Source organism: Myotis davidii, unplaced genomic scaffold (genome assembly GCF_000327345.1).
Source record: "Myotis davidii unplaced genomic scaffold, ASM32734v1 scaffold78, whole genome shotgun sequence".
Taxonomy (NCBI): Eukaryota; Metazoa; Chordata; class Mammalia; order Chiroptera; family Vespertilionidae; genus Myotis; species Myotis davidii.
In genome coordinates, this window is record NW_006290305.1 from 625,545 (window position 1) to 644,328 (window position 18,784).

General features: G+C 45.9%; 1 protein-coding gene, 1 long non-coding RNA gene and 1 pseudogene across 2 annotated transcripts in view; 1 reads left to right on the forward strand and 2 right to left on the reverse strand.

The window, feature by feature from the left end:
- Positions 1 to 2,640: 2,640 nt before the first annotated feature.
- SEC61A1 (Sec61 translocon alpha 1 subunit) lies at positions 2,641 to 18,552 on the reverse strand. Its single transcript, XM_006763218.2, has 12 exons — positions 18,461 to 18,552; positions 18,141 to 18,208; positions 15,317 to 15,382; positions 15,148 to 15,226; positions 14,066 to 14,197; positions 9,755 to 9,864; positions 9,312 to 9,465; positions 7,603 to 7,763; positions 6,150 to 6,347; positions 5,706 to 5,897; positions 5,284 to 5,360; positions 2,641 to 4,601 (listed from the first exon to the last, which is right to left on the reverse strand). The coding sequence occupies exons 1-12, from the start codon at positions 18,465 to 18,467 to the stop codon at positions 4,415 to 4,417; spliced, it is 1,431 nt and encodes a 476-aa protein (XP_006763281.1). The 5' UTR covers positions 18,468 to 18,552; the 3' UTR covers positions 2,641 to 4,414.
- On the reverse strand, positions 12,630 to 14,040 carry LOC102764922 (annotated as a pseudogene).
- A 208-nt stretch (positions 18,553 to 18,760) lies between the features above and the next one.
- Positions 18,761 to 18,784, forward strand: part of LOC102770668 — an 8,733-nt gene continuing 8,709 nt past the window's right edge. Inside the window, exon 1 of the long non-coding RNA XR_001513777.1 lies at positions 18,761 to 18,784. This exon is cut by the window's right edge and continues 812 nt beyond it. This is a non-coding gene — a long non-coding RNA (uncharacterized LOC102770668).

Sequence of the window (18,784 nt, forward strand, 5' to 3'; positions counted from 1 at the left end):
AGCATTCCTGTTCTTGCCCTTTATGTCCATCAATATCTGCCTTATATATTTAGGTGCTCTTACTGGTTTGTGGGATGTATAATTGCTTACAAGGATTACATCCTCTTGTTGAATTTTCTTCTTATCATTATGTAATGTGCTTGTATTTTATTATAGCCTTTAAAGTCTATTTTGTCTAATATGTCATTTTGTTTTTTTCATTTTCATTTGCACGAAATCTTTTCCCATTCCTTTGCTTATAGTTTGTGTGTCTTTTGATCCAAATAGCTTCTCATGTAGGTAGTATATGAATGGGTCTTGTTTTCTTATCCACTCAGCTATGTATGTCTTTTGATTGGTGCATTTAATCCACTTATATTTAAAGTGATTATTTTTAGGTACATAGTTATTGCCATTTTATTATTCATATTTACATTTTTTCCCTTCTTCTTAAAGGTTCTTTTTATCAAATATACATTTTTATTGACTTCAGAGAGGAAGGAAGAGGGAGAGATACAAACATCAATGAGAATCATCGATCGGTTGCCTCCTGCACGTTCCCCACTGAGGATCAGTCTGCAACCTAGGAATGTGCTCTGACTGGGAATCAAACTGTGACCTCTTGGTTCATAGGCTGATGCTCAACCATTGGTCCACGGCAGCCAGGCTTAAAGATTCTTTAACATTTCTTTTTTTTTTTTTTAATTTCTTTATTGACTAAGGTATTACATATGTGTCCTCATCCCCCCAGTTAACATTTCTTATAATACTGGTTTGGTGGTGATGAACTCCTTTAACTTTTCATTGTCTGGGAAATTCTTTATCTTACCTGGGGAGGGACATGGGCAGTGGGGGTCAGCAGGTAGAGGAAGGTGGTAGGACTGGAGCGGGGACACCAAGCTAAAGCAGTTTCCCTGCAGGGCCCCAGCCACAGGCAGCATGGGGAGGCTCCTAGGAGTGGACCATGTTCCCTGAGCCCCTCATTCTTTTCCCAGCCAGGCCCATAGCAAAGGTACCAGCAGACAGGCCCAGCTGCCAAGCAGGATCTTGGAGTAGAGGAGGAGGGCTTTGAGCATTTTGTCCTGGCTCTGGTGCTACGTGGTTGTGTGACTTCTGGCCATATTCTATTTCTGTACCTATAAAACCAGAACAAGAGGTTTCCTCCCAAGGCCTCCAGCAGCTAGGGCATGGGAGTGGTAGATGAGATCATGTTTCGGTAGTTATCACAGTGCCTGCCCCACAGAATCATCCCTCCCATGATGATGAGGAGTCACTGCTCAACTTCTCGTGCACAGGTGGGAAGTGGGGTGCAGAGGGGCCAGCCAGGTGTCACAGTGAGCCAAGACAGAGCCTGGCACCAAAACCATATATGTGGCTGCTCACATGTGGGTTCCATTGACTCTGTTCCCAGGTGAGGTTGGTCTGGCCACAGGCGTAGGCAAGAGAAGATGTAGTGCTTCCCTGGGAGCAGGAGGTTTTCTGAGTTTCTGTAGGTCCAAACAGACACCCGGCCTGTCTCCATGTTTTGCAGTGCTTGCTTGCTGGCTCCTGCCCTGCATCTGAGCCCATCCCTTTGGCCGGCAAGTGTAGAGGGAGCACAGGGCAGCCTGGCTGCACATCTTGTTCTGCTGCGGTCTCACAGCACATGGCCTCCGTAGGGCCATGTCCCAACACCTTCCCTCAAGTGGCCCCAGAGGGACAGCCTGCCCTGGCCAGCACTGCCTGAGCGAGCACTGTGACAGGTGGGCAGGCCTCCTCCTTAGCTGGGCTAAGAGCCTCCATCATGGATCACTGAGGGCACATGATGCACAGGGTGGTGGTGGAGGACAAGCCTATCAGCTTTGAAATCTGGGTGAATGGGAAGTTTTTTCTCCCTTTGCCCTGGAAACAGTCTGTCATTTGGCTCAGAGTGAAAACCACTGGAAGACTTTTCTGCGTGGCACATTCTAGGGAGGCAGCCACCATGCCTGCCACTGTTGTCCACATGATGCTGTGGTCCTGGGGGCAGTGAGACTCTCCTGGTCAGTGACTAGATATGTATTGATGCGTGCTGTCTCTGCCAAGGGCAACAGCACCCCTTCGTCTGGACTAAAAGGGCTGGAGGCCTGGGGCCACAGGCTTCTGCCGGGAGGATTCTGCACCTCAGGACACATTCCCGAAGTCCTAGGAGAGGCTCAGGCAGTCTGCACACCGGCCCAGAACCAGGATTTCTGCTTAATCACCTGTATTTCAAATTACCAAGGTCCCGAGCATGTGACTGATACCACCACCAGAAAGTTTCCCAGGCAAAATGTCTTTCTGAGGAGGGACTTGCACCTAGGGGAGACCTTGGGCACCTTGTAAAAAATCAGGACCCGCTCTAGCCGGTTTGGCTCAGTGGATAGAGCATTGGCCTGCACACTGAAAGGTCCCGGGTTCAATTCCAGTCAAGGCACATGCCTGGGTTGCGGGCTCGATCCCCGGTGGGGTGCATGTAGGAGGCAGCCAATCAATGATTCTCTCTCATCACTGATTTTTCTATCTCTCCCTCTCCCTTCCTCTCTGAAGTCAATAAAAATGTATTAAAAAAAAAAATCAGGACCCAACCAAGCCTCACCTGTCTTCTCTCACAGGCCTTCTGGGGAACAAAAGGGTATTGAAAACCAAAAGAGCATGAACAAATGGCTTGTAAAACGTTGGCTTTATTTGTTACTTTTTCACCTTATCTCAGTTATGCCGTTTTGGCGTCCACAGTGACAGTCCCTGGAAGCTGAGGTCAGCCCCGACCCACTGTGGTCGTTAACCAGAGCCTGCCCCACAGGGCCCCACTGATGATTACAGGCTGTAGGCAGGGCTGCGGGGCTCATGCTCAAGGCTGCAGGACTCCTACGGGTGGGGCCGAGGAGACCAAGTGTAGCGGAGGTCTCAGCTCAGGACTGGGTCTGACAAGGCCGCGTGTGACATGGTGGTATGCCCTGGACTGGGGGTGGTGGACAGGCCCATCATGGTTCTGTGGCTGACTTGCCGGGTAATTTTAAGCAAGTTACTTCTTGTCCCTTGGTCAGTCTGGTTTTTGGTTGCACTGCCAGTGAGAACTCCTGGGAGCCCTCCTGATTCAGGTGACAAGTTTGCCATGTCTACTGACTCATGACCACCTCTCTGTGCTTTGGAAGCCAGTGTATACCTGCTGCTGGAGGGACATTGCTCTCCCCTCTGAGAACTGGGGCGCCCTCCAGCAAGATTCCCACAGGCCTGCAGTGCCTTACTCGCTGTCCCTGCTGCCCAACACCGCCAGGCACTTGTCCTTGAGAGGGACCTCCCTAAAGGCCTTAAAAAACGCTCCAATTCCTAAGATCTCAATCACCTGTTATTGCAAACAAAACTTATTTTACACATAACAGTGAGTCTTTTATCAAACATTAAAGCAACGTACAGCTCTCTGACCCTAACCACATCACAGACCTCAGGTCTAGGCCCTTCTTTCCTGGGAAGCCGAGGGAAAAGAGTGGTGCCTGTGAACACCATGTAAGTCACTGTCTCTCCACGTCTGAGCACCTGCCAGTGCCCCTGCCTAGGGCTGAGTGGGAGTGAAGGAACCACGGGGACCAGGCCGTGACCACTGGAAGAACAGGACAGACATCACTTCAGGGATCCACATCACAATGTGTGCCTAGCTTGGCCACACACAACTTTATAAGCTAAAGAATCCCAGCTGGTGGCTCAGTAGGTTGGAGCATTGTCCCGTACATCAAATAGGTTGTGGGTTTGATACCCAGTTGGAGCATTTACGGGAGGGAGGCAACAGATGGATGTTTCTCTCACTCTAAAAATCAATAAACATATCCTCAGGTGAGGATAAAAAGATAGCCCAAAAGTGTCTGCCAGGAAATTCATCCCTCTTTTAAAAACTACTTTTAAAAGAGAAGACAATTGTGTCGTCCAGAGAACAAGTTTTAAGTAGCCGTTCCTACCCCTGACCATGAGGGGACATGCTAATGAGTCTCCCACATCTATCAGAAAACACATAGTCTGTTCCCAGCCTCACACCTACCACAGTGAAATGCAGTCCTTTCAACAATGTTTGTGCTTCTAACCAATAAGTTATTCCCTTGTAGGGAACAGCTGGGACCACTGCAGCCGCCTACGGCACTGAGAAGGTGCAAAGGTTAAAACAAAGGTTACATGGACACATGAGTACAGTCATTTATCCTCCCAACCTCTGGCCATCAGGTGAATAAAACCTCACTTCTATGGTTATTTTGCCAATGCCAGAATAGAAAGCAAAATTTCAAATTGGGAATTTCTAGCACTTTACAAAGTGGAATGAAAGAATATGAAATTAAAAAAAAAAATTAAAGGTCCACATGCCATAGCAGTACCCCGTGCTGGATTCGCTGCTCCGTTCCTTGGCAACTCCAGAGCATGGCTCCTCTTCCTGGTCCAGGGGAGACATGGCTCAGAACAGAAGGGCCCCCATGCTGCCAACCTCGCTCTGCTCCTTTACAAAGATTTCAAAGTACTGGTAGATGATTGTGACCGCGAGCAGGATCCCAGTTCCAGATCCGATGGCACCCAGGAAGTCAGCCAGGACGGAGAGGGCCCCAATACACAGCCCCCCGAAAGCAGCAGCAGTGGGGATGTACCTGGGGAGGAGGAGATGAGTCAGCAAGGTGTCACCACATAAATACCTGTAAGTGTGGCCCACTCCTGACTCAGGCTACCTGCCTACTTACCTCTGATTTAGGAACCTAACTCCTGTAGAGGTCATTCCACTACCTCCTTGAAACTTTATATCAAACTTTATAAGTGCTCACATACCATTAGGTCTAGACTAGGGATGCTGTCCAGTAAGTGCACACTCAAGCCACATGTGGCTAGTGAAATATGACTAGTCCAAGTTGAGATATTAAAGTTGTCACACTAGATTTTGAAGACAAGAACATAAAATATCTAATGATTTTCCTTACATTAATTACAAATTTTTACTTTTTAAATGTGACTACTAGAAAATTTAAGAGTTCTTATGTGGCTTGCATTTTATTTCTCCTGAACAATGTGCTGTAAATCTGGAGTCTTCAGAGAATTCTCATTAAGAGAGTGAACAACAACAACAAAAAAAGAGAGTGAACAAAATTGTCTACTGTCCCTGCTAGGGATCGAAAGACAATCTGAAATTGGCAATGCTGATTTTCTTGTGGACACAGGGACCTTTTCTAACCTGGATAAGATTTAATTAACCAGAAATCTCTAAGCCCTATCAACATGCTTGATGTGTAAGAAAACTACAATTATGAGAAAACCACTAGGACCGAGGGCCAGCCTCACCGATTGAGCTCATGGACCATGGAAGTCTCTCGGTGGCCCCTCATCACCATCTGCTGCTCCTTCAGCTGCTTCGCAACCTGCATGATGCCCGAAGAGAAGACAATGTTCAATTTTAAGTTTGAAATTGAGAGGCAGGTAGACATTTCATAGTGGCTCTAAACACAGATTTCCTTCTTTAGCATCCTGGTAATATTTATACAGATAATTTAAAAACTGCTCCAGAGAAGTCGTATGACGAAGTCTAGTTTTAGTTTGGCTCCTCCTCCCCAAGTGAGCATTAATTTACCGCTGGGCTCGTCTATGGCCATAAACACTTGGGCCTAATGAGGAGGAAGTGGCTGCAGGTATTCACAGACCACTTACACCAGGGACATGCGAGAGTTCCTGTTTCCTGGTTTAATTAAATTGTAACTTATACTTACATCTTTGGCAGAGGAGCCTGAGACCTCGATCCATGTTTTGGAGAAGAATGCACACGAGCCCAGCATGAACACTATGTATACAACGGCATGGACTGGGTCTTCTAACACGGAGCCAAAAGATTCTGGAGGAGACAGGTAATAGCAAAGGCCACCGACCGGATAAGCACGTGCTGGGCCCCCAGAAGATGTATCCTGGAAGGAAGAATACACAGAAAGCCTGTGAGTGCTGTTTCTTTATACCTTAGCGTAAGGAACACAATTTTGCTCAAGTGTCCACAGTGCCATTTTCTTACTGAAAAGAAAAGTTACTGTGCTGGATTGGTAAAAGGCATGGTTAGAAAATATCTCTGGGTAAAACGTTTGGTCACAAGGAAGACACATGGATGCACCCCACTGTAACTAGCCACAGCATTCAAACGGATTTCTTCAAGTAGCCATACTTACAGACCAGGTGCCCAGCAGGCTGACCAGCAGGTTGCCACTGAAGCGGGCTGACAACATCTGGGAGATGACATACAGGTTGGACACCAGGGCGGACTGCAGGATGATGGGGATGTTGGAGGTGTAGAAAAGCTTGATAGGGTAGGTGTTGTACTGGCCTCGGTAACGAGCCGACTTGATGGGCAGGTCCACTCGGAAGCCCTGAGAAGCCAAACAAAGAAGAGCACCCTCACTGCCTCATTCCGGTGTCTGCACAGACACAGCCCAGCTGGGGGTGGCTGGACCTACATTGGTTCCAGGGCTCACATGTCCTTTCCTGACCCATCACTGCACTTGGGGCCACTTTAACTGAGGGTCCCAGAAAGAAAGGCACAGTGGAATAATCCCATTTCTGTCAAAAACAAACACACAAACAAGCAACCCAAAGTCCATCACATTACATCTGCATCAATGTGGACCATAAAACAGCCTGAAGGACACATGCCCAGTAAGTCCGAACAGTGGTTCTCTTGGTGTTACCTCACCTGTGCTCTTACAGTGGCCTCACAACAAGACCACCACACCCCAGAGCAGTCTTTTCCGATGTTTTAAATCATAAGCAGAAAAGCTAAGCTTTTCTGTGAATATAGCTTCTCCCTCTGAAACCCTTGGAGAATAGAAAGGTTTTCTTTTATATTATTTTTACAAACTCCCAGTGCCTCGAACAGGATTCAGAATATAGAGGCTTTAAAATAAAATAAAAATTTAATGGCCTAACTACAAATATCCACACCAAGCTTATGGTGCACTAAAGCTTAGTAATCAGGCATCTGAGGAAGTCTCAGCTGAAGGAACAGACTGGTCCTAGAAAAAGCACTTGGTGGTATAATGACCTTCCTGTAAGCACTAAGCTGTCTTTTCCACTGCCATCCCTTCTTTTCAATAACTGTCAGAATACAAAGGGGCTGATGAAAAAATACAAAGACTAATCCAACTACAGAAAAGCAACTGACAGCTCAGGTCTCGTATTCACAAGCAAGTGGCACAGACTAATAATTTGAAAGGTAAGAGTTCTCAAGAGGAAGGGCCTTTTCCAGAAGGACACTACCTACAAACACTCTATAAACACTGGGTAAGATGGCGATGAAGCTTTAGAGCTTGAAGACCTTTCATTTCTCTTTAACTAGGAACTTAAAGATGAATCTTCTTTATCTGTTGCTGCGCCCAACCCAAAGGAGCATCATCTCAGAAACACGGCATCTGCCTCAGTTTTGTCTAGTTTAGGCAGGTCCCCACGACTCAATGGAACACACTTGACCAGCTCCCATGGAAACCTGCTCCTTTCAGATGCCATCCCACCGCTTCAATACTATACGGTGATGTACACCACCCTGGGTGCGGGTGAGGGCGCACACACCAAGACATTCCAAAACTTAAACCGGACCATCTGATCTCCCTGTGGTGGGTCTGGACGCACCTGGAAATAGATGACCACTGCAAAGACGAAGATGGTGGCAATCAGATTCATGAGGTTGGGGAGGTTCTGGCGGTAGAAGGCCTCTCGAAGGGCTCGGACCTTGTCAGTCCGTGTGGCCAGCAGATGAAACAGTGCAATGATGGCACCTTCAAACTCCATCCCTGTTGGTAAAGGAGGATCACACGTGGTAAGGAGACAAACAGCTTCTCAGAGAGGAAAACAGAATTAGTTTTAAGATCCATGGTGCCTATTCCATAACCACAGGGGTAGAGTGGCATTTTCTCCTCCCTCATTCCTATTTCTTCAGTAGAGATTTCGACCTGCAGAAAGGGGTTTGTCTACGCTTCTGAGTTCTCATTTCACTGGCATGTGAGTCAAAGGCCACCAGATGTGTGGAATGATGATCAATTATAAAACCACAAAAGCAGGACGGCTGAACTCCAGCTGAAGAGGTCCTACCCTGGAGTGGCTTGGAGCTGCCCATTCATTCCCCTGGAAAACCCCGGGCAGTAGAGCATCCCCAGCTTTGAAGTGCAGGCTGCCTCTGACAAGGGGGACCGGGGGATGGGCTTGACTTCTCGGCTCCTTACACTGACGATCAAGCAGAAAGGACAACATGCTTGCCCACCACACAGCCTGATCCAGCCAGTATACACCCCATAGGAAAGGGCGCAGAAACAGCCAGGAAGCAGAGCAGCTTCCCGAGGGACTGAAGGAATCAAGAGCAAGAATGGGTACATGGCCTGAGGATTAGGCAGCAGACCCAAGTGAGGGGAAGCTGGGGAGCTGGGGCATTCATAAGGCTTAGAAAGCTTATAAAGTTTCAAGAAACTTACTGAAGTTAAACCCCCAGCTAAAGAAAGAAGCAGGAGCACTGTATTACTCTGTCCTCTGAGGACAGTGTAACTCTCCCACAATGACAGTTTGCCTCCTGCAGGGAGCCAGTGCCATGCCCAGAGCTGTGCCCTGTGGGCAGGTGGAGGGTCCTGATATCAGCACTGTGAAGGGCGCCTGCATACTGCCCCACGAGGCACTTTCCTCATGTTTCTAACACATGATGGTGGAACCATCTGCTGCTTCTCCTGCTGCCTATTCCTGGACCATTTCGTGTTATTTCTCATTCCATCCTGGCAACTGAGTCTGGGAGGTAGAGGGATTTGCCCCAAACCACTTATCTACTCCTAATAGGAACAGCCAGGAAATAAACGCCAAGTTCAGGCCTCTTACAGAAAGTTGCTTCCTGCATGACCAAGTACATTGGTTGGTTCAGTGATTTCATTTTTAGAGACGTAGTCACTGAAGCAACTGCCAACATACAGAAACATGAATGTACGAGGCTGTTCACTGTTTCTGTTGCACCAACAACCCAAACTGGAAATGACCTACATGTCCATCAGAAGACTGCTTCAATGCTTCAATCAATGCTGCTCATCCTTGCCAAGAAATCCACACTTGGCTAGAAGGTAAGAGGCAGGATTCTGTACTCTGGCATGGTCAACAATTGTGCAATACTCTGACGTGGAATATGTAAGTTATGTATCATTAGGAGCAGAAGCCTGTCTGTGTTTAAAAATACACACAGAAGAATCAGAAGAAATGTACCTAAAACAGAGCTGCTTCCTCTTTGGAACGGGAACTTTGGTCTTCTGCTTTGCACATTTCCATACTTTTCAGCGACCCCTGTCCCTAGGGGAGCCCAGGGTGCTTACCTCGGCCAGTGTTGACAGTGGTGGGGCTGAACGCTTTCCACACGATGGTCTCACAGATGTTAGTGGCAATAAAGAGGGAGATTCCAGAGCCGAGGCCATACCCTTTTTGCAGAAGTTCATCCAAAAGTAGGACAATTAAGCCAGCAACAAAGAGCTGTAAATTAAAAAATAAAAGTAAAGAAACCCAAATAGACTGCATTCCAGTTCCCTGCAGGTGTGGCTCTTTCCTCCCTTAGCAAGGGGCTTCTCTGATATAAATGCTGAAGGCCGAGTAGACAACAGACAGCAGGGCCTTCCTCTGTTGAGTTTAGAGAGGCCAACACAGGTGCTTGGCTCCTTCTCCATAGAAGTTTATTTTAGGCATGGTTCAGGGTTGCTATTTGGGAAGTCTGAGTGAGTGTGAGGAGCTACTCAGAAGGGGAGAATGTCAGCATAACAATTACCTGAATGGTGATTAACAGGCAGATTCCAGCACCCATTTCAGAAGGGTCCCCATACATTCCCGTCATCACATACACAATAGACTGGCCAATGGTAATGATCATGCCAAATACTAGAAATCAAAAGAAAACTATGTTCTCAAAGTGGGATATTACACAGTCATAGAGGAAACAGTTATTGAACACCTACTCTGTACAAAGCACTAAGAACAAAGATGAATCATACTGATACTGCCGCCCTGGCTGGTGTGGCTCAGTTGTTGTTTTTTAAAATATATTTTATTGACTTTTTACAGAGAAGAGAGAGGAGAGATAGAAACCTCGAGGAGAGAGAATCATGGATCGCCGGATCCGACTGGGACCCTTCAGTCCGCAGGCCGACGCTCTATCCACTGAACCAAACCGGGTAGGGTGTGGCTCAGTTGTTGAGTGTTGTCCTGAGCACCATAAGGTTGCCAGTTCAATTCCCAGTCGGGGCACATGCCCAGGTTTTGGGTTCGATCCCCAGTCAGGGTGCATGGGGGAGGCAACAGATGGATGTTTCTCTCTCACATCACTGTTTCTCTCTTTCTCTCAAACCAATAAAAACATCTATTTTTATCTGTCTACTGATACTGCCTCAAGGAGCTTGGACCAAGAAACACCCAAAAGTTACACTGTCAAAGCACACAATAACTCAAATGCCTATTAACAGAAGCAGGTGAGCGCCTTCATTTCACCTCCTAAATTCACTTTCCCTTCAGAGACGGGAAGAGGAAGAGCTGGAACATGACAAATCTGTTCTATGGAAGACAAGCCAAGGAGCAAAATCTACTAAAGACAGTATCCCGCGGCACACGACTTGGTGGTGTCACTACCCCACAGCATCCACCCTCAGATAGATCAGATTGCTTGGGTTGTGGAGAGCTCCTGAGCTGAACCACATGCCTGGGCCACCTCTGCAAGCTTATCATCCAGGTCTGAGTCCAGAACAAGGATGATGAACTCTGGGATAAAGGGGTTCCCAGTTTGTATGTGATGTATGTGGTTTTTTAAAAGGAAAAACCTCACAATGCCATCAGTAACTTGGTCACTTGTTCCATTTCCTCTGCCACAAGCTCTCTTGGCCTAATGGAAGCTTTGCTTTGTGTAGACTATCCGCGTGTCTTATATCATTATACTTCATTGTTAGGCAAAATGAAATCAACACATTTTTACTGGTTCCACATTACTAGATGAATCTCTAAGTAAGGGTATGGGTTTCAAGCTTTTCTGGTTAGTTTGTCAAACCTAATTAGTAAAATAAAATTGTGCTCCAGAGTACCCATCATATGTAATTTTCATTTGACTTTTAAAGAACTGCTCAATGAAACTGAATTCTCTAAGCAGAAGAAATTTAAAAAATTGTCAAGACCAAAGATAAAACAGACAATCTGTGCTTAAAAATAATTCATGTATATATTTTAAAATTCTAATTTATGTCTAAAGCTGACAAGTTTAAATTACATTGGTATTTTTTGCTCAATTATTTAACTTACTAAGTTAAAAAGATTTCTTCTGGTGTGGAAGAAAATATGGCTGGATAGAAAACTGTAAATATCACTTCCTACTTAATGCATTTCAGTTCAGTCAGAGGCTGAACACGGATCACTCTGATGACTGGTCATTGTTACTAGTGACACTTATTTGCTACGAAGTAACTATTGTTAATCCCATTTTTTCCAGATGAAGAAACTGAGATGTAAAAGCTGTCATAGCTGTCACCTAACTCTGTCCAAAGTCATCAGTTAGTAAATAGCAGAACGGGGTTGGGAGAATCAACTTTCCCCTGAGTTGAATCTTTTTAAACTCCCAGAAGAAAAACAGTATCTGCCAAATACCTATTAAGTGCCAGGCACTGAGTGTGTTTACAGACGTTATTCTACTCAATTCCTACAATAACTCTGAAGTACACATCACCTCCTCCTAAGTGGTAAGGACATCGATCGGCTGGTGGAGGGAGACCGCCAAGCCCTGCTCCTTCCACTCAATCCTGCAGCCTTGGGGCAATGGAAATCCTCCCACCTGCCTTGTCCAGCCCATCCAAGTACCTTGCACCATGCCTCTCCCAGAGCGCTTTCCTTCTGTCTTTTGTTAGGGATTATAAATCTATATAGTATTAATAAGAAACTGACAATGTAGTATGAAGTTTACATTTAAACAAAATTTTCACAAACACTTAACAGATGTCTAAAAAGATTTACAATGAAGTTCTAGATGCAGGTCTAGATAATGTCAAGAACTGATGGATCTCATAAGTCAAGACAGCATTTTGGGTATTAGTTAATTCTTAGGATTAAAAAAGAATTTTTGCCCTGACCAGTTTGGCTCAGTGAATAGAGTGTTAGCCTGCGGACTGAAAGGTCCCAGGTTCGATTCCGGTCAAGGGCATGTACCTTGGTTGCGGGCACATCCCCAGTAGGAGGTGTGCAGGAGGCGGCTGATCAATGTTTCTCTCTCATCGATGTTTCTGACTCTCTATCTCTCTCCCTTCCTCTCTGTAAAAAATCAATAAAATATATTAAAAAAAAAAAAGAATTATTTTGTTTTGTGCTCTAAAGTGAACCACTGTCCCAGTATGAAAGTTTAATCTTCTCCTGAGACCAGGACTTTTGAAATAATCCAACTCTTAAAGTGACTTGATGAACTTGTGCTCAGTGACTGAACCCTGCCACTAATGGTTTCATAGTTCAACATTAAAAAACAGAGAGACGCTCTGGCCGGGTAGCTCAGTTGGTCAGAGTATCATCCCGATATGCCAAGATTGTGGGTTCGATTGCCGGTCAGGGCACATTCAAGAAGCAACCAATGAATGAATAAGTAAGTGGAACAAATCAATGTCTTTCTCTCTCTCCTTCCCTGCTCCCTCTCTAAAATCAGTAAGAAAAAACTCCAAAACAAAAAAAACCACCTCTTATGCTACCTTCTTCCCCTCGCCAAATACCTCAGCCAAGTGGTTTTGATGGATAATCTGTAACTTCATAATTAGAAAAGAGTCTTCTTGTCAATTTCAAGAATTAGCACCCCTTAGACAGAATAATCTAACTATGTATATGCTTCAATGAAAGACTTTCCCTTCTCAACCAGTTTCCATCCCCAAAATGGCAGCTTTGTAACTCATCAATGGGTTTAGTTCTTTATTGGGAACACGTTGGCTTGTAAGTTTTTTTCCTTCATAGAAGGCCCTTTGCTTTTCTCCCCAAAGTGCAGAATGGGTTGCCTCAAAACACTGATCTTTCTTCCCCTCCACTGGGATGGGTGTGCACACTGTATAGCATGGAACAGCTTTAAAGCACTGGGCTGCTGTAGGGCACAGGAACTAGACTAGCTCTTCAAAGGACATCTTCTCAAGCCACCTCTACAGCTTCGAGACAAGTAGAACTCTTCCCCTCCCCACCTGAAACCCACAGTCAGATGTGACAGGGGCTGGTCCCAGCAGAGTTGTTTTGTCACCATCTTCTGAGGAGTAGGAATGTCACATGAGCATAGAAGGATATGACAACCTGGGGGCACTAGACAGCGGCTTCTTTGGCAGGGACCAGGTCAACCTCATCAAACATGAGTTCTCCACTGGATTCTGCAGCTCTAATAATGTACTCCGGCTCCAAACCCCAGGCAAAGCCTTGGCGCTTTTGACTCTTCTTTCTTCTTCCATTTGTTCTCCTCTCCCTTAGCTTCAGAATCAGAGTTAGCTTTGCACTTGCCTCCCTCTGACTTCTCTGTCTCATATGCTGTTTTCCGTGACTATAGAAACTCAGCTGTGGGGTTGGGGAAATCCAGGTTCTCTTCTGGCTCCCATGCGTTGCCTTCATCTGAGAACCCCTTCCACTTGAGCAGGGACCCCACCTTTGCCATTACCTCTCAACGGCTGAGCACTTTACCCACTATATTCCTCTTCTTTCTCTTCCTGCACCTCCTCCACTTTCTCGTTTTGTTTTTTCTCCATAGAGCCCACCAGTACTCTGGTTTAAAGGGTGACACACTGCTCAGAGCAGTGCCCAAAAGCACAAGAGGAATTAGGGCTGCACTACTGGCACATAGTATTGGGCAGCTGGAGGAGTGGTGCCCAAGTGGCCACATTTGAGGCCCTCACTGAAGCAGCGTATCACAGGCCCCAGCCAATGGCCCTGCCTGAGAAGTGCTTTCTTGCTAACACAGGCCATGGAGCACCTGCAGGATTGGTGGGCCAAGGAAGTTACACAGTACAAAGGAAAAACTGTTTTGATGCCCCAAACTTTATAGCAAATTCAAATTCTCAACTATTGACATTTGAACATCATTGAAAATCTCACTTACACTTTTGGGCTCCATTGAAGAGGGCTCGGTCTTTTGGGGTGTCACCAACTTCAATTATTTTGGCGCCAGCCAAGAGCTGCATGATGAGGCCCGAGGTGACAATGGGAGAGATACCCAGCTCCATCAATGTGCCTGAGGACAGGGGAGGCAAAACACAGCCCACATTAGCTTGGAAAAGCAACATATTATTAAGAAAATGAATGAGCAAAATCTGACTGTGTACCCCTTACACAATCTGACTGTGTACCCCTTTTGCTAGCAGCATTTAATTTAGAAAATAACCCCAAAATATCAACGATTACAGTATAATTCAATTCATTCTATTCAGTCGGCCAGACCACATCTTATTCTGTTTCCGAAGTCACATGGCTTTTAAACAGATAGCTGCATTTAAATTTACCATAAACAGATTCATTCTGGTTTTACAGAGATAAGGAAGGTTTGTCTCTTTCTCAGGTAATAAAAAGGATTAACATTCAAATAATTCCAGAGTTTGAAAAGGATGCCTATACAATTGTATCTAGTTGTGAATAAACTTCTACTTCCATTACGCTAAAATACTTCCAACTGATTTGAAACTTTATTTAAACTATATTATATTTTAAAAAATAGGTTAATCGAAAATGGTACTGACATAAACATTCAAAATCCCCCCCCCAAGGAAATTAAAGCGTACAAAACACTGTTACATATTTTGACACATATAATGATGTAACTTATAGATATGAAAAAGATGCAGCTGAGAAACAAATTACATATTCTAAAGGTTATCAAAACACAAGAAAGACAGGTAGAAATATCATTATTTCAGTTGTTTAAAAAACATTCTAGTTTTTTCTATTTTCTATGACATACTCAATCTTGTTATTACAGGTTTTATACTGCATTCAGATGCAATTCTGAATATGATGACATGCCTCGATGCTGAATTCGGCATTTACTAAGGCTTTTCAGCACAGCACACTGACATTCTTCCCAAACACTCTCTGAGCTCCACAAAAAGCCAAAGCCTGTAATTTAACTAAAGAAGGTCAGTCAAGCCCACATTATACAGAAAGAGGTACAGAGAACCAGAGTTCTACCTCTATTAGAAGCTAGGATCACTCTTATCCAATAGAAAGGGTCGGCAGAATCTGAAGACATGATGCCAAACAAGGGGATCTGGAAACAAGCAGAGAGAAAAGGAGTCAGCACACGTCTCCAGCCCTCTCTGACCCCCACCTCCATACAGGAACGGGAAATCGGGCTTACCTGGCAGCACACCAAGAAAATAAAGAGGGTAATAGCGGTCCATAGCACTTTCTCCTTAAACTGGATCTATGTAGAAGAGAAAGAAATAAGGCAAGAAGTTATTTTCATAAGCAAATTAATACAAATCGACTCAGATTAGACCCCTGTTCTGTTCATCAGAAAGGTAAGCCTTGTACTCCAAACCATGTACCAAACATTAATGTCAAAATACAAGTACATGTACTGCAGGCTCTCTACATGCAAAGACCTTTATATGCATCATCTCATTGGACCCTTGAACTACATAGATCCTATTTTTATTTAACAATGAGAAAACTGAGTTTTCTCCTGAGACCCATAGCTGAAGTGAGTTTGAGTCCAATGCATGTGCTCTTAACCATTAGTATAAACAGTTTAGGATCAAGTCCAAGATCAAAAAATGTTGCAATAGAAAGAGATTCCTAAACCAGACAAGCCTTTACAATATATGAGCTATCATCATTCACTTGAAAGGGTTTTGTAACTGATGAAATCTTGTTATTTTGGAGTCAGCCAATTTGGAATTTGTGATTGTTTAATACGTAGTATACTTTCTATGAATTAAGGATAAAACAATGTAATAAACAATATGGGGCAGGAGGGCAAGGAGAGTTGCAGGTTTAACCCACTCACTAACTGCTAGTAGCATCTAAGACTTTTCACATCTCTTCAGGTATGTAAGCAGGATAGGTTTACATTTCAGAAGCATTTTACAGACGACGACGAAGAACCATTAGAAAAGTTTAGATGCCCTGCCAAAGGCGCCCCTGGTGCTAAGCAGTAGAGTGGGAATTCTTCTGGGTCTTCTGCTTCTAAAACTCAGTGTCTTTGTTAGTACTTGCTGCCTATACTGCAAGAATAGCTTTAAAAGGCTTAAAAAACACTGTAATATTGTGCAGAATAAGGATCTTTATGTGGAAATGCCTTGTGAGTGACAGTATTAAGTAAACAAAACTTGTTCTTTGAAATGACTTTTTTAAATCCTCACATGAGGATATGCTTCCATTAATTCCTAGAGAGAGAGGAAAGGAGGGAGGGAAGGAGGGAGGGGAGATGAAGGAAGGGAGGGTAGGAAAAAAGGGGGAGAAACAAAGAAAGAGAGACAGGGGAGGAGGGAGAGAAGGAGGGAGGGAGGGGAGGAGGGAGAGGGAGGAGAGAGAGACACTGAGAATTAGACTCAGAGAGAGAGAGGGAGGGGGAGAGAGAGAGAGAGAGAGGGGGGGGGAGAGAGAGAGAGATCAAAGTGGGAGAGGTCGGGTCAGTTGCTTCCCATATGCTTCCTGACCAGGATCTAACCTGAAACCTTTTGGTGTATGGGACAACACTCCAACCAACTGAGCCACCTGGCCAGGCCTGAAAAGATTTTTTATAGGAAAAAAGAGTGGACAATTTTTACAAGACTCCTCATTTGTTAATAACCAAGTCTTTCATGGATGCAGCCAAATTGAACAGCAAAGCATCAACAGCTGTTTATTCAAGTCTTGTCCACTCTACCTTTTAAACAGCTCCTAAATCTAGCCTTACCTCCTAGTCCACTCCCGTAGATCACTCTCTATTGCAAAAGCCTCTAAACAACTCCAATCCTCTACCCTACTTTCAAGGCAAGCTTCTACTGTCTGGCTCCTATTGCTTCCCACCTACCCTTTGTGTTCCAACCTGCTTGTCTTCACTGCCTTTGCACAGCACACATTCTTTATGCCTGAAATTCCTCTCCCTCACTTCACGAAAACTTCGATTCTTCCTGCAAAACCACCATCAGAAAGCACATCTTCCAGAGTTAACCCCTTTTGAAGCCACTGTTATATCTTGCACATATTTTCACTGCTCCATCCATCACACTTAAGCTACAAGGCCAATGAATGTCACTCGGCTAGTAAGTGGTTGTGGGAAGGGTGGATCCCAGGATTGCCTGCCTCCAGAGCCATGCCCTTTCTACCACGCTGGGGGTGGGGTGGGGTGGGGGTGGGGGTGACAGGGGAAGGGCTTTGCCTATTAGCCCATCAAAGGCAATACCTATGTGGGGCATTTATACAAAACAAAGACCACACACACAAAAGACACTCCAAGAACCCAAGTGTCCATGTTGATGTCAAGTACACATATGTGAATGCATGATCAACAGTCGGAAAAGAATGTGAAGACAAAATATATTCCTGTTCGTTAAGAACCCAATCACAGCTTTACTTACATTGGCAACACTCACTATCTTGGCCTGTAGCTATCCAGGTAGCAGCAGAAACCCTGAGAAAGATGCAATAGAAGTCTACACTTCTATTTTTTTCCACGTTATAATGCACCTGCTGTAAAAAGCAGGGTTCACAAAATGCCTTCACTCTCAGGTGATGTGGCGGCCTACGTAAAAAGTTTTCGGTCGGAATAGAGCGACTGCTTTTAGCTCCTCTTAGCAGCTGGCTACAAAGAGCTTCTCCTAGAAAAAAAACCCAACTGCATCTGCTCCTGTTGGAGGTGAAGCAGGAAGGGTAACCCAACCTGAGGATCCCAGGGCTTTTGAGGCCTTACTCATTCACTGCCAGGGTCAATTTCTGGCACAGGGCAAACTCGAGGCTTTGCCCCCTGGAGTAACATCCACAAAGGATGCTCCGAATAAAGCACGATGACTGAGGTGGAAATTCCCACACGAGGAGGTCACCTTTGGACAAAGCTCAGGAGTACACACAACTACACTCCAGGGGGAAGAGGACGGCGAGAGTTTCCATTGGCGTGTTGAAGCCATATTTAATTGTACTGTAAACTTCCAAGCATCCCGAGTTCCACGAAGCCTTCTTGACAGCGACTGGGGACTTACCTTTCGCTCGGGCTTCTGGATTTCCGGCAAGATGACACAGAAGGGTTTGATGACTTCCAGAAACTTGACTTTGATGGAAAAAACAAAAGAAGAATTAGGGCTCGGAGAACCTTTCGCGCTACCCGGGTAAGCCTTCCGCCCAGCTTGCGTTGGGGCAGGGGGCAGGGGGCAGGGGAGCAGACCGAGTACCAGAACTCGTGGGAATCCCGAGGGCCTGGGATCCGGGCAGGCCTGGTGGGCGGGCACCTGCCCGGACCGGTGAGAGGAAAGGGGGACTGTGTTCCATCCCGGCGCAACCGGGGCTGCCCCCAGGGACTCACTCGCCATGGCCGCGGCTGCTCCACTCCGGGTCCTGCTTAGGCTCCACTCCGCTCCGCGCGAGGCGACGCTGCCCGCGGCTCAGCCAGAGGCGGAGCCGGGACCGGGTGCGGGCCGTAGGCCGCTTCCGCTTCCTGCCACGCGCTGAGAGCTGGCCCCGGCGCCGCGCCGCCTCCGCGGAGACTACAACTCCCGGCATGCAGCGGGGCCCTCCGGGCCTGTCCGGAAGAGGATGCTCAGCCGGCGGGGCGGGGCCGCGGAGAGCGGCGCGGGGCACGCCGGGACGGGGAGTGTGTGGCTGCATGGACTTGGTTACGCGAGAGCGC